Consider the following 22883-nt stretch of genomic DNA (forward strand, 5'->3'; position numbering starts at 1 on the left):
AGTTGGTCAGCACACCCGGAGCACCCGTCCTGGTAATCTGTCTGGCCCAGCGGCCTTGTGAATGTTGACCTGTTTAAAGGTCTTAGTCACGTTGGCTTTGGAGAGTGTGATTACACAGTTGTCCAGAACAGCTGATGCGCTCATGCATGCCTCAGTGTTGCTTGCCTCGAAGCGAGCATAGAAGTGATTTAGCTCGTCTGGTAGGCTCGTGTCACTGGGCAGCTCGCGGCTGTGCTTCCCTTTGTAGTCTGTAATAATTTGCATGCCCTGCCACATCCGACGAGCGTTGGAGCCGGTGTAGTACGATTCGATCTTAGTCCTGTGTTGGCGCTTTGCCTGTTTGATCGTTCGTCTGAGGGTGTAGTGGGATTTCTTATAAGTCTCCGGGTTAGAGTCCCGCTCCTTGAAGGCGGCAGCTCCACCCTTTAGCTCAGTGCGGATGTTGCCTGTAATCCATGGCTTCTGGTTGGGGTATGTACGTACTGTCACTGTGGGGACGATGTGGTCAATGCACTTATTGATGAAGCCAGTGACTGATGTGGTGTACTCCTCAATGCCATCGGAGGAATCCGGAACATATTCCAGTCTGTGCTAGCAAAACAGTTCTGTAGCTTAGCATCTGCGTCATCTGACCACTTCTTTATTGAACGAGTCACTGGTGCTTCCTGCTTTAGATAATCCAGCAGCAAGATCCTGCAACAATTGGGAGACTTCAGTGCAACAGTTGCAATAATTAGATTAGATAGTACCATTGAAGAAGATGGATCTATTTGTTCTCTCCTGCCAAAGGAAACAAGGAGGAAGGATGATAATAGAGGGGCACAGTAAGGAAGCGATACCCAGACAACACTGCCAAAAATGGTAGAGGAAAAGTATTTGACACTGCTAGCAAAGTAAAGGCCATATCTAGTTCTGTTAACACATTATAGAGGAGAGATGAGAAGAAGAGCTACTTGAGAGGTGGCTCTATAATGACCCCAACACAAATGCAAGATTCATCTTTTCCTTTCTTGCTCTGGCATTCATGAGCTGACGATGACCCTGTTGGTTTTAAACAAGCAGACAATGAACAAAAAAACACTGTCCCTAAGCAATCTTCACCAAATGGTACTCAGATTTTGTGTAGCTCTTTTTTTTGAGGCGTTGAGATAGAGCTAGTGATTCAAGAAACAAAATGCCACGTTATCCAGGTTGATTTATTAATGTTGTATCATGTACGCATGCATCAAGTGCATACCAATATTGCCTGCAAAACACCAGTCATGGTTGTTGTTACATAAATTTCCCGCGAGGTATCGCTGCAAATAAGTATTCCTGCGCTGACACAGAGAAAAACATTGGAATCATTCTGTGTGATGGTGATGACAGAGAACCCAAGGATACAGGATATATTTGCGAAGAAAACTGAATGCACAGCGTTCAAAGTGTCCAACATCAATCATATACGGATGAAATCTTGTTGTTTGAAGGTCGACAATGGGGTAAGTAAACTGTCTAGGGAATGTTAGCTAGCAAGTAAGCTAGCTAAGCTAACGACTGTTTTACTAGCAAGCTGGCGATTAATATTTACAGTGATTTTAGTTTTCATAGCTAACATTGTTGATAACATTGCCGTTTATAGTTACTGGCTACCTGGCTCATGCAAGTCTTCCAATGTTTTAAAACTCGGAACCTTCTTACGTGCTACCCTTTCGTTTTGTAGGTAACGTTAGCTAACTAGCTAGTTGAGATACTATTAAATTACTAGATAGAGGGCTAATGTCAGAAACCTTTGTAGTTCCAGTATGGAGTGATATGGCAGCCATATTTGTCAGGGAGATATCCAAAACAGTCTAAATTGAATACATGGCAGTAGAAACATACCGGATTTTAGGTATGCAGCAAAATAAAAGTATGGCATGTGATATCAAATTGTTTAAGATAGTTATTGTCGACCTAAAATATTGTAATGGAATTATACGGGTTGTATACCAATTTTCTGTATAAAGCAGAGTTGTGGACTCCAGTCACATGACTTGGACTCGAGTCTGACTCAAGTCACAAATTTGATGACTTGATAGAAAAGAAAAATGACTTGACTTGGAGCATCGCACTAGACTTTGACCTGAGATTTATGAATAAAAATTATCTGGCCAGGTTTGTAATATTTTGTGGCACAGATTATACTGTGGATTGACTTCTACACGTAGCCAGAGGCAGTAGCCGCAGCATCGCCCTTGCAAAAAAAACTGCAACAGATTGGCTAGTGAAACGCACACTCGGCACTCTGATTGGACCAGCAAACTGTCAATCAACACAGGTCGGGTGAGCTAGCGAAGCGATTGATGATTTGCTGTACCACTCACTATACGATCGAGTGCAGCGCAAAAGAGACGATAAATATGCAGCTCCAAAACAATGTGGTGATCAAGAATATTAACGGTTTACTTTGTAAACTCACCAGCAATGAGGCAACACTTCTTATCATATGCCTACTGGTGTTTTGGTATGTATCAATTGCTTGAAATTGGTAATTTACTTATGAAGCTGGCATTTGGAATTTGTTGTTCAAATGAATTATTACTGTGGCGAAGACGCACCATAGCCTCCTGCGCGGCTATTCACTTGCCTGCCAGTGAAGAGCGCTTTTTTCCTGTTGTTAAAATGTTTGCTGTTGCTTTCACACGTTTAAATGCATAGGCCCTATGAGGTAAATCTATATTCCATCAAATACCACAATAATTGCTCAAGTTTCATCATTCTATCCCCATACCGTTTATTGCAACACGTAGACATTGTATGGTTCTGGTTTGATTAACATACGATTGATACCATTTCATTTAGCCAACCATTTCTTACTCTGAGTTGGCGGGATGTGTATAGTGCATATTAACGTTCGTAAGACTCATGAAGTAGAAGTTCTGTTTATTTAATTCAATGTATGGTTTCCTTTGTTCATATTCCCTGGGTTATGTCGGAGTTCTGTGTGTCTGTGTCCTATGACTCTGTCATGTTTGTTGTGTGAACAAATGATTGTTTCATGTATGCATGGGGTTGAAATATCATGAATAATCATTAAGTCTGATTAAGACGAATGTACCAATGGATGTGGAAATTGCCTTTTACATTGTAGAACTAGTTTATTGGTTGTAATTGGGTAATTGTATGGTCTTGGGGGCCAAGCGCTTATATTATGCAGGCCAAGCGCTTATATTATGTAGGCCTACCTGTTTGAGCTCCTGTTAGATTTGGTTTCTCAGGGGGAGGGTGTACAGTCTTGCCCTCGACCTGTGTCCGTTCAGATAGGACAGGTTAAGCCTGATACAGAGGCTATTTCTTTTGGGCTATTGCCTGTGTATATTTTGGTAAATCTACTCGTATATTTTGTATGATATGGCTTTCACCATTGGATCACCAAGACATGTAAATAAGTCTACACTCTGAGCACGTTGACGTGTCTTCTGCTGATGTCATGCCCTTATGACTGCTACAAGGTCCCTATTTTACTATTCCATAGGCTAGTCAAAATGTGTTCTAGACAAAATAATGGAAAGGGCTGTCTGGTAGCCTCAATAGATAGACAAAGATTTGTAGTTGGACAAGTCGTTTGCATGTATAGTTATTTTTTTACTTGAGACTTGACTTAAACTTGTGACTGGACTTGACTTGCTCGTAGAATGCACGACTTGGACTTGACTCGAGTCTTGAACCGTTCTACTTGGGACTCAACTCGAGGCTCATCTTGTGACTTGAAACTTGCTTGTGACTCAAATAATAGTGACTTGGTCCACCTCTAATAAAATAGCTTCTAAAATGCATGTAAAATAATAAAATATAACGTAAACTCGTACATCGCCTTGGTCCGTACAATTGCCCTTATTTTAGCGCCCAAAAAACGTAATACTTCCAGATCAACTGTAATGTCAATACCATTGTAAAGCACAATTTCTACCCTTTCCAACAGAATCAATTAGATGACCTAAACGCTGCCCGTTTCTGCATAATTCAAGCAGGCAATGAGCCCCGTCGGGTCTTTTTAAAAATGGCGTGTGGGGAAGCGAAACTAATGCGTGATAGTGAGAAGGAGAGATGTTGTGTGGGAAAATTGCTTTTTTCCACTCGATCTGTCCAACTTATCGCCTCTAAAATGTAAATTAAACACTATAAAGAGTTTATATAATGTGTCATTACATACCTATTTGAAGGTTTGTGTCGAATTTGAATCGGGTTTTTAGGGCGGTGCTAAAGTGATCTTAGAAGTAAACAGCGGCTTTGAGAATGATGATGGCATGCAATGATGACGCAAAAAATGACTAGGTATCCCCCCTTACCCCCGTCACTGTCCATTACTTGTTTTTAAACAATGAGAGAAGTGCTACACCTGGTGGAGAGAGATTGTAAGACAGAAATAGTTGCTTTATGAGTGCTGTACGTTACGACATGACACGTCACGATGTAACGGAGGGTCCGTTTTTTCAACTTTTCTCCAATACTATAGAGCCATTACCATGTCGATCAACGCTTGAATAGAAACCTAGTTCACACCTCCGATTTTGAAGTCAACACAGTCGCTACAGTCCCATTAGTTTTCTTTGTAGCCTTGTTTGAATGTTGCGGTTGCGCACATTTGTACGGAATGGGGTGAGTTTACGTCAGTGTTTGAGGACATGTTTAGGCTATAAATCAAAGCAAAAACAGTGACAACCCTCTAAACTATTACTTTTAATGGGAGTCTTGCTTGTTTTCAGACAGTGCAGTCGCTCATCTGAGCTGATCCTGCAGCTCTGATGACTGTGCTAAGGTTATGTGTCTAAGATAATGCATATTAGATGTGTCAATATCTGATCCCTACAAGACATCATAACATGGCATATCAACCATGCCTGTGTACCAATTCTCTGTACCCATATCCTCATGCTTATGGTAGCTCACCTTCATCTATAAAACAGGGAAGATCAAATTCCAAAGCAATAAATGTCAGTACAGCCATATTGACTGGATAGAAAATAACCACTCTGTCCTTGAGGGAGTGTCAAGTTAGAGCGAGTTTGACCCCCCCCCCCCCCCCCTTTCTCTTGAGGCTTGGCTTGGTGGGACGACGTAGCCAAGTCCATGTGTCTCTTGTCCTTCTGGTTCATGACTGTTTGCCCATGTGTTGTGTGTCTTCAGATGTAGCCGGTGAGATGGAATATCATGAGAGACCTGCTTCTTTTCGCCAAGCCCGCCTCAACCCCTTTGATCGGGGTGAGGAGGAGGGCGGCCCCCCAGGGGGTAAAACCCCCTCTCGAGATGGTGAGTGTGACTGGCGGGTTGAATAGTAGCCTAGTTCATTGATGGGTCCCACTATACATGTGAAATGAATTAACACCAGTGCTGAATGTGATTGCCATGTGATGAAAAGAGAATGCAGAGGCAGATTCTGTGTGTTTTACTCATCTCAGCAAAGGCCTGGAGAATGGATGAGCCGACAACCTGATGACACTGCAGCAGTCTCTTATTGAAGATGGAGTAGTGCAGTAGCCTGGTGGGAAGTCAGTTCATGTTGTCTATGCAGCCAGTCTGCATCTGAAAGTTTAGAGCTGCAACCTGTACCAGAGCAAGCTTTGTCTGCAGAACTATAGTCTGCAAGAGATGGAACAATCTATACATTTTGAAATGATGTGACTGACTGTACAGCTAAACAACAGCATAGACTGAAAGAGGAAGGCTGCTGTCTTTTCCATATCTCAGTTGCTTAATATCTGATTTAGTACCACTCTTGCAACAGCGCCCTAACCATTATGAGCTCATCAACAACATCAACTGACCCTGGATCTGTAGTTGTGGGCCAAAAGTAATGAGAGGAACTGAGACAGGAGCATTAGGTGGGACTGTGGTTCAGAACGATTCCTGTAATCATATGCCTACACTTAGCTCAGTTCACTAGAACACTGTCTAGGCTTCAGCTGCATCTGTCTGCCTCTCCAGCACTCTCTGGCAGCCAGCGACTCAGGATATCTTGTCTCTCGCTACCATGATGTCATCTGAGGTGTATGCAGGTACAAACAAAATGCAGGCCTAGATAGTGAGATTAGCTATGGGTTTACTTGATACAGGCTAACTTGAGACTCCTACCTGCTGAATGTTGTTTGTTTGTAATGATATGTTCTAGCTTTAGGTCTATCTGAGGAACTAGTCAGTTGTTAGACATCCAAAATGCTTATTGCTGGGGGTAGACATCTGTTTGTGGTCCAGGCTAACTGCTGATTTAATAGCACGTGACATGTAGCATCTCTGTATTTTCATAATATATATATTTTTTTATGATGATAGGAGGGGAATCTTGTCCCTCGGGATCTTTAGGCCTAATTGATCCGTTTCTTACTGTGTTGAGGCGTCTGTTACAGCCAAAAGTAAAAGCTTTGGGAAGCAGCTTTTTATCAGGAAGTGTTCTTTGGAGATGTAGAAGCTTAGCGTTTCAAAGAGGCTAGCCCTCAGCCAATATCTGGTACCCTGGCACAAAACCACACAAAATGGCTTAAAGCCTCTCTCTGGTTCCTCTAAGGCTTTAAATATTTGATCAGTTTACATGCCCCCAGGCCTACCAGCACTCCGTTTGATTTAAAGACTGAAGAGCTGAACTGTGTATGCTCTGGTGCTGAAGTTGGGAGCCGAGATAAACCAAGGAGAATTTCTTTATCAGATTGTCAGATTGCTTTGATCTGTGTGATTAGTCTGATAATACAGAAACCCACATTTGAGTTGGTGTCAGAGAATAAAGCTTCTATCTGCCATGACTTGCCTTTGTACTATAATTCTAAGTTCTTTGTACTTCAATGAAGTAGCATAAACTTGTCCCAAATAATTTTACGAAGAAGAATAAGATTATTGCAAATAAGGAAGATAGCCTTTGTTAAATCCAATAGGTGAGGTGTAAATTGGAGCGTAAGCTGATGTCTGGCCCACATCCATACCCACATCCGTACAGTGGGACTGTTAGATTAATCATATCTGCCTGTTAATCTTGAGGCTGTATAGGCTTAAGTCTGTTACCTAGCAACCTTTAGCACTTCAAAGGCAGTAGTCCTTCACTGTTTCCCTCTGGTTTTAAACAGAGCACGTATTTGTATAAAAACAGTATCTTGTGACTGCTTTACCCACTCAGAGGGTGAAACTCCTTTTAGACAAATGTGTGTTCTGTAAAAGGTTGTGTGTGTGTGTGTGTGTGTGTGTGTGTGTGTGTGTGTGTGTGTGTGTGTGTGTGTGTGTGTGTGTGTGTGTGTGTGTGTGTGTGTGTGTGTGTGTGTGTGTGTGTGTGTGTGTGTGTGTGTGTGTGTGTGTGTGTGTGTGTGTGTGTGTGTGTGTGTGTGTGTGAGTGAGAGAGAACAATGCTTACAGTACTTCTTGTCTGTCTTTCCTCAGAGCTGAGACCTGAGCTCTTCTCCTCTAAGAGCAGAAACCAAAGTTTGGACCGAGCCATGGACCTGGGACTGGCAGAGGACCACTTCTCTCGACCTGTCGTAAGAACAATCCTTATACGGCCATTTTGGATGTTGGTGAACCACTGACCAGTCGGTGTGGTTGCATGAAAAGTAATTCTTATTGAAAACACAACTGTGATGGATACATTTGTCTGTCTATGTGCAGTTTAAATGGCAATCAGTATGTGTTAATGTGAGATTTGGTGCCCGTGTCTGCTCATGCATGGACTTATGTGTGTTTGTGTGTTTTTACTGTATGTCCCCGTGCAGGGCTCGTTTGTAGCGTCGGACATTGAGCAGCTGAAGATGGCCATAGAGGAGTGTAAGAGATTAATCCTGGAGCTGCCTGAGCATTCAGAGAGACAGAAGGACACTGTGGTCAAACTCATCCACCTACGCCTCAAACTACAGGAGCTCAAGGTAAGACCAGGGGAGAGGGGAGGCTGGAGGGAAGTATTGAACTACCCAGAGGCCATGAGTTAAGGGGGAAAGGAATTAGTCATGGGAGGTAGATGGCAGTAGTCATATCTACGTAGAAGAGTCGACCAACTAAAAAAAAAAAATTCAGAGCACTTACTTGTGAACATGAACTGTGTATGCATGAAAGCCATTCACAAATCATTCACTACCTCTGTAAATGTCAATACAATATTACTGTGTAACGTACAGTGCCTTCAGAAAGTAGTCACCCCTTGACTTTTTCCACATTTTGTTGTTTTACAGCCTACATTTAAATGTATTAAATTGAGATTTTGTGTCACTGGCCTACACACAATAACCCATAATATCAAAGTGGAATTATGTTTTTAGAAATGTTTACAAATTAAATAAAAATGAAAAGCTGAAATGTCTTGAGTCAATAAGTATTCAACCCCTTTGTTATGGCAAGCCTAAATAAGTTCAGGAGTACACCTTTGCTTAACAAGTCACATAAGTTGCATGGACTGAATAATAGTCTGCAATGATAGTGTTTAACATTATTTTTGAATGACTACCTCATCTCTGTATCACACACTGACAATTAACTGTAAGGTCCCTCAGTCGAGCAATGAATTTCAAACACAGATTCAACCACAAAGACCAGCAAGGTTTTCCAATGCCTCGCAAAGAGCACCTATTGGTAGTTGAGTAAGAAAAAAAATCTGACATTAAAATATCTCTTTGAGCATGGTAAACTTATTAATTACACTTTTGAATGTTGTATCAATAAACTCAGTCACTACAATGATACAGGTGTCCTTCTTAACTCTGTTGCCGGAGAGGAAGGAAGCCGCTCAGGGATTTCACCATGAGGCAAATGGTGACTTTAAAACAGTTAGAGTTTAAAGGCTGTGATAGGAGAAAACTGAAGATGGATCAACAACATTGTTGCTACTCTACAATACTAACCTAAATGACAGAGTGAAAAGAAGGGACGCCTGTACGGAAAAATAATATTCCAAAACATGCATCCTGTTTGCAATAAGGCACTGAAGTAAAACTGCAAAAAATGTGGCTAAGAAATTAACTTCATGCACTGAATACAAAGTGTTGTGTTCTGTTTGCCCCAAACATATCACTGAATACCACTCTATATATTTTCAATCATGGTGGTGGCTGCATCATGTTATGGGTATGCTTGTCATCGGCAAGGACTAGTGATTATAAAAATAAATAAAAAATGGGATAAAAATAAATGGTATAGAGCTTAGCACAGGCAAAATCTTAGAGGAAAACCTGGTTCAGTCTGTTTTCTAACAGACACTGGGAGACAAATTCACCTTTCAGCAGGACAATAACCTAACACACAAGGCCAAATATACATTGGAGTTGCTTACCAAGACGACATTGAATATTCCAGAGTGGCCAAGTTAGTTTTGACTTAAATCAGCTTGAAAAGCTATGGAAACTTGAAAATGGCTGTCTAGCGATGATCAACAACCAACTTTATTGAGCTTGAAGAATTTTTTGAAGATTGTACAATCCAAGTGTGCAAAGCGCTTAGACTTACCCAGAAAGACTCACAGCTGTAATCGCTGCAAAGGGTGATTCTAACATGTATTGACTCAGGGGTCTGAATACTTATGTAAATGAGAGAATTCTGTATTTCATTTTCAATACATTTGCAAAACCTTCTAAAAACATGTTTTCACTTTGTCATTATGGGGTATTGTCTTTAGATGGGTGAGAGGAAAATAAATCCATTTAATCCATTTTTAATTCAGGCTGTAACCACAATGTGGAATAAGTCAAGGGGTATGAATACTTTCTGAAGGCAATGTACGTCTTGTTTTGGTCTTCGTGTCCATGTCTCCTCATTTTATGTCAGTCTCTCTCTGTGGTTGTCTTTAACTTTAAAAAGTTAAAGGTGGTTGTCTTTTAACTTTAAAAAATCATGTGAAACCACCCCTTATAGCTCATGCAGTGTCTGGATTCTGCTGGGATTGCCTGAATTGTTTTAAATATGGGTTGTTTTGGTGTCATTCACACACTGTGAGAATGAGTGGGTTGAAAGTGCTGCAGTGAACTCGTCCAGTTGATTAATAACAGACTGTAGTGTAGGTCTCTGACACAATGCTGTGCTCTTGTGCTGCGTTCTGATTGACTCTGCTCCTTGTCACTCAACAGGACCCTGAAGAGGATGAGCCAAACCTGAGGGTACTATTGGAGCATCGTTTCTCCAAGGAGAAGAGCAAGAGTGTGAAACAGACGTGTGACAAGTGCAGCACTATCATCTGGGGCCTCATCCAGACCTGGTACACCTGCACAGGTGGGAGTGCATTAAAACTAAGCCAAAATGTTCTCGGTGGTAAAACCTCATGGACACTGAACGGTTACAGCTGTATGACTGAACTTGGGTAAACATATGAAAGAGAGCATTGCTAAAGAACCAAAACTGAATAGCGTTCAGTTGCTAGGCAACACTGCCCTCCTGAGACCTTCTGTTCTCCTCTGGTCGACGTTGGCCCTGGTGAATTAATTGAGTTGGAGAGAGAAATTGAATTGGTGTACCGTATGGCCAACTTTCTCTCCAGAATCTTAAGTCACATATTGAATTTTAAAAGGGTAATTTGCTGTTGACTAATATCTCTGTCCCCCTGCCCCTCTCGCAGGTTGTTACTACCGTTGCCATAGCAAGTGCTTGAACCTCATCAACAAGCCCTGCGTGAGGTCAAAGGTCAGCCACCAGTCAGAGTACGAGCTCAGCATCTGCCCAGAGATCGGGCTGGACCGTCAGGACTACCGCTGTGCCGAGTGCCGCATGCCTGTGTCACTAAGTGAGTGTTCAGCCTTTATGAGACTGACTTGATAGCCAATTAGCAGTCAGCACAAATTGAAATATATGGGCATGATGTCTATGGACCCTTGTTGTATTAACACAATCACAGTTATAAAAGCAATGCCTAACCTCTGGGTCAATGGGCTGTGTGGACATTCTTCTCCTCTCACAGACTAATGTGACTAAACCTACTGTACTGTACAAGGTAAACCTGGAGCCCAATAAGTATTAGTGTTCCTCTGTGTGGATCTAAAGAGATTTAGCTAGAGCACTTAGTCATTCTCATCCACTCTCTATGCTAATATAGCAGATGGTGCTTAACTCAGCCTGCTAATCTAATGCACTCACATCGAGCTTGGAGAGTTAAATCAGCTTTGATAGTGTAATGTGATCATTAAAAGTTACAGCAATAGTTACTTGCCAGGATTCTCCTCCCTGGGAGATGTTGAATGTAAATCAAAAGCTATGCTGAATTGTAGTATCTCATTAAGAGTTTAATTATGTTGTGGTTAGGAAAATATATGTTCCGTAATGTGTCAGTGAGTGTTGTGTGACAGTCTTAGTTGCATGATCAGTGAGTTGTCTCTGAGACAGTTATGTCAGTGAGAGTTGTGTGGTATGGTGTCGTAATCCCTCACGGAGCCCCATGCTGCACTGCACTGTGTTGTGTTGTCCTGTAGGGGGCGTGCCCAGCGAGGCCAGGCAGTGTGACTACACGGGCCAGTACTACTGCAGCACCTGCCACTGGAATGACACCGCTGTCATCCCTGCACGCGTCATCCACAACTGGGAGTTTGAGCCACGCAAGGTACCAAAGAGAGAGATGCTAATAGCACACTGTTTTTCCTTTATCAATATAGATTTTTTACACAACATTTAAGTCATTTAGCACAACCAGGAGCTTCAACAAACTCTACCTTATATTACATTATGTTTACACAACCAGGAGCTTCAACAAACTCTACCTTATATTACATGATGTTTACACAACCAGGAACTTCAACAAACTCTACATTATATTACATGATGAGCAGCTGGTAAGAGAATGCACCGCTGTTTCCTTTGGTGACCGTGTAATGGATAAAAATCACTGGAGAACCAGGCCTGAAGCCAGGAATAATAATGATCCTATGATGTTGAGAGCATAGAACTCTATCACAGTGTATCACATGGAGACAGAACACATTAAAACACTATTGTGTTTTCTTAGCTTCTGTGTTTGACTATTTGCATTCTGTGTAGTTCTATCTCTAACAGTGTGTCCCCTGCTCTCTGGTCAGGTATGTCGTTCCTCCATGCGTTACCTGGCCCTGATGATACCCCGGCCTGTACTGAAACTGAGGGAGGTCAACCCACTGCTCTTCAACTTTGTGGAGGAACTAGTGGAGATCAGGGTAGGTGACATATCAGCAACAGGGACTCTGCATGAGTAGTGTGTACTGAATGTTTGTGACATAAATTCATTAAAATGTGGTTTTGTCTTTTTGTACAGTTTTTGGTTTTGTCTTGCACTCCATTTCCACTCCATAAAATGGGATGAAGTCTGGGTTTGCTATAGAACTTGTTTGGGGAGATCTTCCTTGTCTGTACTATCACGCAGTATACCAGGCTTTTGTTTTCAGGAGATTCTCACCAGTCAGCAGTTCTATTTGTGCCAGTGTGTTTTGTGGTGAGGGATTAGAATACTGAGGCAGATAGACAGCTGTTTCTGTCATTGGGGAGATTGTCAGGCCAGAGAAGAAAGACACTTGTTTATGGTATATAAAAGAACTAGCTTCATCAGATAGTTCCATGAAATTAGAAATATGGAGTGGGGGGCACATTCAAAAGCGATTTCCCATAGAACATGTTTTGTCTGACATTGGCCCATGGAATCAGGGTGTGACTAATGGCTAGTGTGTGAATGTGTTCCTCCCTGCAGAAGCTCCGTCAGGACATCCTACTGATGAAGCCCTACTTCATCACCTGTAAGGAGGCCATGGAGGCACGGCTGCTACTGCAGGTCAGCAACATCCCCGCAATATCAACACAACATCATCCCAACACCCCTACGACATCTTCACCACAGCCATAGCATCACATAAATATCACATTCCAATCTCTGTATAAAGAACATTGCATTTGCATCCAGTGCCTTGCATAAGGGTCTTGCAGCAGTATTGTTAAACAACCCAGAGGAACCAATTTTTGCTGATGTCATGGCTGAGTATGTGCTGCAACAGCGCCACTCTCTGGCCTTTTATTAATAACATACTGATATAAGAATCATATCAAGTTTAAATTGTGACATGCTTTGTAAACAACAGATGTAGACCAAGTAAAATGTTTACTTACTTCCCAACATTGCAGAATACAATAAAGAAAATATATATACACTACCGTTCAAAAGTTTTAGAACACCTACTCATTCAAGGGTTTTTCTTTATTTTTACAATTTTCTACATTGTAGAATAATAGTGAAGACATCAAAACTATGAAATAACACATGGAATCATTTAGTAATTAAAAAAGTGTTAAACAAATCAAAATATATTTGAGATTCTTCAAATAGCCACCCTTTGCCTTGATGACAGCGTTGCACACTCTTGGCATTCTCTCAACCAGCTTCACCTGGAATGCTTTTCCAACAGTCTTGAAGGAGTTCCCACATATGTTGAGCACTTTTTGGTTGCTTTTCCTTCACTCTGCAGTCCAACTCGTCCCAAACCAGCTCAATTGGGTTGATGTCGGGTGATTGTGGAGGCCAGGTCATCTGATGCAGCACTCCATCACTCTAATTATTGGTAAAATAGCCCTTACACAGCCTGAGGTGTGTTGGGTCAATGTCCTGTTGAAAAACAAATTATAGTCCCACTAAGCCCAAACCAGATGGGATGGCGTTTCGCTGCAGGATGCTGTGGTAGCCATGCTGGGTAAATGTGCCTTGAATTCTAAATAAATCGCAGACCGTGTCACCAGAAAAGCACCTCCTCCATGCTTTACGGTGGGAATACACATGCGGAGATCATCAGTTCACCCACACCCGGTTGGGACCAAAAATCTCAAATTTGGACTCCAGGCCCCAAGCAAGTCTCTTCTTATTGGTGTCCTTTAGTAGTGGTTTCTTTGCAGCAATTTGACCATGAAGGCCTGATTCACAGTCTCCTCTGAACAGCTGATGTTGAAATGTGTCTGTTACTTGAACTCTGAAGCATTTTTTTGGACTGCAATTTCTGAGGCTGATAACTCTAATGAACTTATCCTCTGCAGCAGAGGTAACTCTGGGTCTTCCATTCCTGTGGGGTCCTCATGAGAGCCAGTTTCAACATAGCGCTTGATGGTTTTTGCGACTGCACTTGAAGAAACTTTCAAAGTTCTTGAAATGTTCCGTATTGACTGACCTTCATGTCTTAAAGTAATGATGGACTGTCATTTCTCTTTGCTTATTTGAGCTGTTCTTGCCATAATATGGACTTGTTTTTTTACCAAATAGGGCTATCTTCTGTATACTGTTAGGATTTACCTAGGGGTCATGATTGGGGCTGTACAAATGTTTGGTGTATTAGAATAATTGATTATGCTTATGTTATATTAATAGAAGGGGAGGGGTTAAAAGACCCCTCCCTCCTTACATTTATAGGGTTTTAGACTGCTGATTAACAATATATATATTCATTGTAGAAATGTAGTATTGTTCTACATTTGTATTTTAGTTCTCTCTCTCTTTTTCTGCCTCATTATAAAGAGGCCAGACAGAACTCTGCAGGCGAGTGAAGGAGATAAGACTAGGTAAACATTCCACAATGGGTCAACTTTGGGGGAAGGGAACATTTACTGCTAAGTGTTTAGCTAACAATAAGGGCCCTGTTTATACAGCTTTGTAGGGATGGTTTTGGTCCCAGGAGTAGAGGATGATGATATAGGTAGTGACGTCGCCAGGGCGCGACTTAGGGTTTAATAAAACCACTGGAGTCCTTTTGGTGGGGGCAGAACTTACTCAGAAACATGCGTGCTATGTTCCTGTTTGTCAACTTCTGTCTGCAATTGCATCAATAAAGGTTTTTGAATGATTTAATTAAAGATATCGTCATAATGCTAATTTCACCAATGAACCAATGATTGACAAAGAAGGACGTAAGGAACGAACCCTAACAATACCCCCTACCTTTGCACAACACAACTGATTGGCTCAAACGCATTAAGAAGGAAAGAAATTCCATAAATTAACTTTTAACAAGGCGCACCTGTTAATTGAAATGCATTCCAGGTGACTACCTCATGAAGCTGGTTGAGAGAATGCCAAGTGTGCAAAGCCGTCAAGGCAAAGGGTGGCTATTTGAAGAATCTCAAATATATAAAATATATTTTGATTTGTTTAGCACTTTTTTTTGGTTTCTACATGATTCCATATCTGTTATTTCATTGTTTTTATGTATTCAGTATTATTCTACAATGTACAAAATAGTACAAATAAAAACCCTTGAATAAGTAATTGTGTCCAAACTTTTGACCGGTACTGTATGTTTAATAATAGAAAAAAACTAACACAAGGAATAAATACACAATGAGCAATGATAGCTTGGCTGTAAATACTGAACAAAAACATAAACGCAACATGTAAAGTGTTGGTCCCATGTTTCATGAGCTGAAATAAAAGATCTCAGAAATTGTCCATATGCACAGAAAGCATATTTCTCTCAAATGCTGTGCATGAATGTGTTAGTAAGTATTTATCTTTTGCCATGTTAATCCATCCACCTGACCAGTGTGGCATATCAAGAAGCTGATTAAACAACATGAATATTACACAGGTGCACCTTGTGCTGGGGATAATAAAAGGCCACTCTAAAATGTGCAGTTTTGTTACACAACAAAATGCCAGAGATGTTTTGAGGGAGTGTGCAATTGGCATGCTGACAGCAGGAATGTCACCCCAGAGCTGTTGCCAGAGAATTTAATGTTAATTTCTCTACCATAAGTTGTTGTTTTAGAGAATTTGACAGTATGTCCAACTGGCCTCACAACCGCAGACCACATGTAACTACGCCAGCCCAGGACCTACATGTTCATCTGAGACCAGCCACCCGGACAACTGATGAAACTGTGGGTTTGCACAACAGAAGAATTTCTGCACAAACTCTCAAACCATCTCAGGGAAGCTCATCTGCATGCTCAACGTCCTCACCAGGGTCTTGATCTGATTGCAGTTTGGCATCGTAACCAATTTCAATAACCACTGGCACGCTGGAGAAGTGTGCTCTTCACAGATGAATCCCGGTTTCAACTATACCGGGCAGATGGCAGACAGTGTAGTGTGTATGGTGTCGATTGAGTGAGTGGTTTGCTGGTGGCGGTGGGGTTATGGTATGGGAAGGCATAAGCTACAGACAATGAGCGCAATTGCATTTTATCTATGGCAGTTTGAATGCACAGAGGTACCATGACGAGAGCCTGAGGCCCATTGTCGTGCCATTCATCTACTGCCATCACCTCATGGTTCAGCATAATGCACAGCCCCATGTTGCAGGGATCTGTACACAATTCCTGGAGGTTGAAAATGTTCCAGTCTATGGCCTGCATACTTACCAGACATGTCACCAGTTGAGCAAGTTTGGGATACTCTGGATCGACGTGTACAACAGCATTTTCCAGTTCCCGCCAATATCCAGCGTTTTTCGCATAGCCATTGACTGATTTCCTTTGAACTGTAACTCAGTAAAACATTTGAAATTGTTGCATTTTGCGTTTTATTTTTGTTCAGTGTACATGAATGCACAGTACTGAGTCGATGTTCAAGGGTACGGGGAAATGGAAGTAGATATGTACAGTTGAAGTCGGAAGTTTACATACACATTAGCCAAATGCATTTAAACTCAGTTTTTTCACAATGCCTGACATTTAGTCCTAGTAAAAATTCCCTGTCTTAGGTCAGTTAGGATCACCACTTTATTTTAAGAATGTGAAATGTCAGGATAATAGTAGAGAGAATTATTTATTTCATCACATTCCCAGTGGGTCAGAAGTTTACATACACTCAATTAGTATTTGGCAGCATTGCCTTAAAATTGTTTAACTTGGGCCAAACGTTTCAGGTAGCCTTCCACAAGCTTCCCACAATAAGTTGGGTGAATTTTGGTACATTCCTCCTGAACGAGCTGGTGTAACTGAGTCAGGTTTGTAGGCCTCCTTGCTCGCACATGCTTTTTCAGTTCTGCCCACAAATTTTCTATAGGATTGAGGTCAGGGCTTTGTGATGGCCACTCCAATACCTTGACTTTGTTGTCCTTAAGCCACTTTGCCACAACTTTAGAAGTATGCTTGGGGTCATTGTCCATTTGGAAGACCCATTTGCGACCAAGCTTTAACTTCCTGACTGATGTTGCTTCAATATATCTACATAATTGTCCTACCTCATGATACCTCACTTCTATTTTGTGAAGTGCACCAGTCCCTCCTGCAGTAAAGCACCCCCACAACATGATGCTGCCACCCCCGTGCTTCACGGTTAGGATGGTGTTCTTCTGCTTGCAAGCATCCCCCTTTTTCCTCCAAACATAACAATGGTCATTATGGCCAAACAGTTCCATTTTTGTTTCATCAGACCAGAGAACATTTCTCCAAAAAGTACCATCTTTGTCCCCATGTGCAGTCGCAAACCGTAGTCTGGCTTTTTTTATGGCGGTTTTGGCTTCTTCCTTGCTGAGCGGCCTTTCAGGTTATGTCGATATGGGACTTGTTTGACTGTGGATATAGATATTTTTGTAACTGTTTCCTCCAGCATCTTCACAAGGTCCTTTGCTGCTGTTCTGGGATTGATTTGCACTTTTCGCACCAAAGTACGTTCATCTCTAGCAGACAGAACGCGTCTCCTTCCTGAACGGTATGACGGCTGCGTGGTCCCATGGTGTTTATACTTGCGTACTATTGTTTGTACAGATGAACGTGGTACCTTCAGGCGTTTGGAAATTACTCCCAAGGATGAACCAGACTTGTGGAGGTCTACATTTTTTTTTCTGAGGTCTTGGCTGTTTAAAGGCACAGTCAACTTAGTGTTTTTAAACTTCTGGCCCACTGGAATTGTGATACAGTGAAATAATCTGTCTGTAAACAATTGTTGGAAAAATTACTTGTGTCATGCACAAAGTAGATGTCCGGACCGACTTGCCAAAAGTATAGTTTGCTACCAAGAAATTTGTGGAGTGGTTGAAAAATGAGTTTTAAAACTTATGGCTGCAGGGGCAGTATTGAGTAGCTTGGATAAAAGGTGCCCATTTCAAACGGCCTCGTACTCATTTCTTGCTCGTACAATATGCATATTATTATTACTATTGGATAGAAAACACTCAAGTTTCTAAAACCGTTTGAATTATATCTGTGAGTAAAACAGAACTCATTTTGCAGCAAACTTCCTGTCAGAAAGTGAAAAATCTGAAATCGAGGCTCTGTTCCAGGGCCTCCCTAATCATTTGCTTGAAATCTATTAGTATACATGCACTTCATACGCCTTCCACTAGATGTCAATAGGCTGTGAGAGGTGAAATGGAGTGTATATATATTTCTATGGTCAAAAGAGAGAGCTTGGAATGACAGGACCCCAATTTCCTTTGTTCAGGAAGACGCGGAAAGGACTTCCGCATTGGCTTCTGAAAAGCTTTTGTTATAGACAGCTAATATCTCCGTCTTTGATTTTATTTGATAAATGTGACAATATCATCGTAAAGTATGTTTTTTCAATATAGTTTAATCAGATTATTGAATTTTTTTCGGGAGTTTTGGCGTGTTCCGTTCTCTGCGTTTGTTGACGATGGACAGCTTCGCGCCACTTGGCAAGTTTTGCTTGCAAATTCGAGAGGGAAAAAGGACATTCTAAATCCAAACGACGATTGTTCTGGACAAAGGACCACTTGTACAAGATTCTGATGGAAGCTCAACAAAAGTAGGACCCATTTATGATGTTATTTCCTATTTCTGTCAAATGTGTTGTTGCGTTTTCCGCCTTGATTTTTGGCGCTGTCTCGCTATAACGTAAGCTGCATGCCGTACTAAAGTTATTTTTAGAATTCTAACACGGCGATTGCATTAAGAACTAGTGTATCTATCATTTGCTGTACAACAAGTCTTTTTTAGTAACGTTTATGATTAGTTATTTGGTCAGAATAGGTGAGTGTCAGAAATATATCCGGAGATTCTGGAAAATATTTGCTACGTTTTCACAATGTATAACCACGGATTTCAGCTCTAAATATGCACATTTTCGAACAAACCATATATGTATTGTGTAATATGATGTTATAGGACTGTCATCTGATGAAGTTTATGAAGGTTAGTGAAATAATTTATATATTTTGCTGGTTTTGTCGCTATCGCTGCTGTTGCCTTGAATCAATGCTGTTGTGTGGTTGGCTATTGTAGTAAGCTAATATAATGCTATATTGTGTTTTCGCTGTAAAACACTTAAAGAATCGGAAATATTGGCTGGATTCACAAGATGTTTGTCTTTCATTTGCTGTACACCATGTATTTTTCATAAATGTTTTATGATGAGTATTTAGGTATTTCAATTTGGTCTCTGTAATTGTTCTAGCTGCTTCGGTGCTATTTCCGATTGTAGCTGCAATGTAAAACTATGATTTATACCTCAAATATGCACATTTTTCGAACAAAACATAGATTTATTGTATAACATGTTATAAGACTGTCATCTGATGAAGTTGTTTCTTGGTTAGTTTGGTTGGTTCTTGGTTGGTTTTGTGCAAGCCACCTGTGCTGTGAAAAATGTCTGTGCTTTTTTGTATTTGGTGGTGAGCTAACATAAATATACGTGATGTTTTCGCTGTAAAACATTTTAAAAATAGGACATGTTGGCTGGATTCACAAGATGTTTATCTTTCATTTGCTGTATTGGACTTGTTAATGTGTGAAAGTAAAATATTTCTAAAAAATATATTTTGAATTTCGCGCCCTGCACATTGCGCGGCTGTTGTCATATTGTGCCCGACTTCGGGCTTGCAGCCCAAAGAAGTTAATGACTCCAACCTTAGTGTATGTAAACTTCCGTGTGTGTATGTATGTCTGCTTAGTTGTGAGCAGTTATGGTATATGATACATACAGCAAGAGGGGATTATTCTAGTTCATATGCAAATTAAATATTCATATGCATATGAAAATATTGTCCCAAGTAAGGGTTTGTTTTTACAGGGAAAGGTGCTCAAATTTCAGGCAATGCTTTTAGTTATTTCATTATGTGAATTAACATTCAGTTGGTTTAAAGTCAGTTAACCTAATTTAATGGATATGGAAATGTGTCAGTTCCCTCTCTCTCTATATATATTTGAATCTCCCGTCCTCTCTTAGCTCCATGATCGCCAGCACTTTGTGGAGAACAATGACATGTACTCGCTGCAGGATTTGATTGACATCTCCAGTGGCAGACTCAGCTGCTCTCTCACAGAGATCCACACTACCTTTGCCAAGCACATCAAACTGGACTGTGACGTGAGTTTTATACTGTACTTGTCTATCACAAAGGTGAGGAAGAACAGGCATCATTCTGGGGAGAAAACCAATTGAGCCTGCAGATGTTTTACTGAGCTGTAGAGACCTGTGATACTGACCTGTACCCTGTCTTTTGACCTCTCCAGCGGTGCCAAGCCAAAGGCTTTGTTTGTGAGCTGTGTAAGGAGGGAGACATCCTGTTCCCGTTTGACAGCCACACCTCAGTGTGCCACGACTGCTCTGCTGTCTTCCACAGGTCAGTCCCCTATCTGTAGACACCAGATGAGGCTGATGGGAGGAGCTATAGGAAGATGAGCTCATTGATACCGTTCCATTCCATCCATTACAAACACATCATGCATATGGTAACCACATGTTTGACTCTGTTGCATTTATTCCATTCCAGCCATTACATTGAGCCAGTCCTCCTATAGCTCCTTCCACCAGCTTCCACTGGCAGACACGTTTATCAGTGTTCATGTATATTATCAGTGATTGGTTGACACTTGCCTTTTTTCCTGTGTGCTGTTTCTCTTTAGGGACTGTTTCTATGACAATTCCACAAGTTGCCCGAAATGTGCCCGGATGACCGAACGCAAGCACGACGATCCGCCGGATCCGAAAGACAAGTAGCCCTGTCGATCTAACCATGTCACTGTGACTGACAACCTGTGGGAGTGGCCATGGCACTTTTTCCTATGTTGAGGACCATCAAGACATTTTTATGACACAAACATGACTAGCTTTCCCTCTTGCTCTCTCTCTCTGTTGTTTTGTGGGGATGTTGTTAAGTTACTTTGTTCCAGTTCAGTGGACTACAGAAGATGGTAGCAGGATACAAGAGTTTTATATGATCCGGTAATGAAGTGTGATACTCTGAGACTGGCTGCATTGTATAGCCCACAGAAACGCACCCTGAGCACTAAACCAATGTTGTACAGTATGTGTGTTACTGTGTGAGAGTATGGGCATCATGTTGCAGGCATGAATTGCAATGTGGGTCACATAACTGTCTTTACTTCTTAACAATCAAATATCTTTAACTACCTTGAAGTAGGTGTTAAATTCCAAATTAATCGAAACAAATCCATTTAACAAAACTACCATTCACCTCCAGGCCTTAACTGACATTGATAACAAGAGCCAGGTATTTCTAGTGAGGTTAGGTCGTAGCTCTTCAAGACTTCCTCCCTGAGGGCATGAGGTATTTCACCCCCCTGTTGTTAAACAATGCGTCACGTGATGGACAATGACACTAAAATAGTTTTTTATTGTTTATTTGTTTAAACACCACAGAATTATCTGCCTGAAACACTTAAGAGAACATGTGGTTTGTATGTTATGTCTTAGGGAACTTTAATGTAGTACCTTTTTTTACAGTAGAATTATTGGGCAGCCATGTAAACAATGTCAAGCGGGTAAAGTGAAGGAGAGCTCATTATGATGTGCTGATTAACTATATCTTAAGTTGACACACTGTGTGCTGACATATTTGGAATTCTAATTGAACACTGCATTTACCCATTGATCATGTGATCTATTTACAGTATTTTTGTGGGGGGTTTTGCAGCCTGCCTCAAGGTATGGCACATTATTTTCAGAGATGAGAAAGCTGACAAAAGATACTTCTGGACACATGAGCATGTTGATGTTGACAAATTATTTGTTTTAAAATAATGAGTATTTGGCTGTGTTAAGTTTTTCTCTACATAATGATCTTCATAACATGCAAGTGTAATGTTCCATGTGTTAGTGAAAATCCAGATATAAACATGAATTGTAAGATCATGTGAAGTTAAGCATGAATAATGTATTAATAAATTCTATGTTGTGAGTGTTTTAGCTGACACTGTGGCAGCCTTTGCCAATTTAGCCCTCGGCTCCCGGCCTGTGGCAGAGGCTAATGCAAATGTTACTGTGTACCTTGGCCATACTGAATGCTGTTTTGAACAGTGTACCAACAAACTGTATTTAAAAAGGAACCAACAAACTGTATTTAAAAAGTATTGAGAGGGATTGTTTCTATCTGATCATCGTGGAAAATGTGACCAGTGAATGAGGGGATTCAATTATCTGGCCCGGTGGGAGGAGTTTGTTTAGTTGTGCGTTCGTTTTGGACCCGGGCTGACTCCCGGGCGTGAGCCAGTTGCCCCCAACCTCAGTGGTTCAAAGCCCACGGCTCCAAAGAAAAGTGACAGCCTACGCTAGATCAAACACGTGGAGTAAAGAGTAGGATTTGGTATTTTCACATGCAGAAGTGATTTATTTTTTTAAAAACGCTTTATCTGCCTTCCCATCCCAATGAAAACTAGTTAGAAAATTCGAACATATATCTTATGGACAGGATATGTAAATGTATAGACCTTGTTGGCAACCTTACAGATTACTGTAAGGTTTTGAGAAGGGCGCTCCTTCACCGCTTTTGCACGTCACGGGCCATTGACAGGTGCACCGCGGCTCAGGTTAATAGAACTGCCTCATTTTCATTAACGTCACTTGTTATCATTCCACGCATATTGACCAATCGCAAAGCAGCCCTTCGAAGGACCCGATGAGGTCGTGGGTATGCACGAACATAAATACAATAAAATGTGAATACTTCAACTCGAATAAATTGAATGTCCTTATTGTACAATTCACAAAAAGAATGATTGACAGCAGTGATACATGCATAGATACATATTTGTGAATGTTATTTTTTGTTTAAATT

General features: G+C 41.2%; 1 protein-coding gene across 5 annotated transcripts; it reads left to right on the plus strand.

Moving 5' to 3' along the window:
• The first annotated feature begins 1155 nt into the window (after positions 1-1155).
• LOC139576152 (differentially expressed in FDCP 8 homolog) lies at positions 1156-22787 on the plus strand. 5 transcript variants are annotated; one of them, XM_071401884.1, is made up of 12 exons: positions 1160-1481; positions 5149-5271; positions 7381-7478; positions 7698-7859; positions 10047-10188; positions 10532-10696; positions 11379-11506; positions 11979-12092; positions 12620-12700; positions 20033-20173; positions 20320-20429; positions 20713-22787. In XM_071401884.1, exons 1-12 carry the CDS (start codon positions 1409-1411, stop codon positions 20804-20806), a joined length of 1431 nt encoding a protein of 476 aa, XP_071257985.1. In that variant the 5' UTR covers positions 1160-1408; the 3' UTR covers positions 20807-22787. The 5 variants fall into 5 exon arrangements, with proteins under 5 accessions (XP_071257988.1, XP_071257989.1, XP_071257985.1 ...); XM_071401885.1 differs by having other exon boundaries at positions 1163-1481; positions 7710-7859; XM_071401886.1 differs by lacking the exon at positions 1160-1481 and adding an exon at positions 2346-2485.
• The last annotated feature ends 96 nt before the right edge of the window (positions 22788-22883 follow it).

The sequence above is a fragment of the Salvelinus alpinus genome, chromosome 5 (assembly GCF_045679555.1).
Source record: "Salvelinus alpinus chromosome 5, SLU_Salpinus.1, whole genome shotgun sequence".
NCBI classification, from domain to species: Eukaryota; Metazoa; Chordata; class Actinopteri; order Salmoniformes; family Salmonidae; genus Salvelinus; species Salvelinus alpinus.

Excerpts from the sequence above, each read along its gene's own strand:
- LOC139576152 (XM_071401884.1), top strand. The coding sequence starts at position 1,409 with ATGCACAGCGTTCAAAGTGTCCAACATCAATCATATACGGATGAAATC. Across the intron at positions 1,482-5,148 it reads GTTTGAAGGTCGACAATGGG|ATGTAGCCGGTGAGATGGAA; the intron begins GTAAGTAAACTG and ends GTGTGTCTTCAG. Across the intron at positions 10,189-10,531 it reads GACCTGGTACACCTGCACAG|GTTGTTACTACCGTTGCCAT; the intron begins GTGGGAGTGCAT and ends CCCCTCTCGCAG.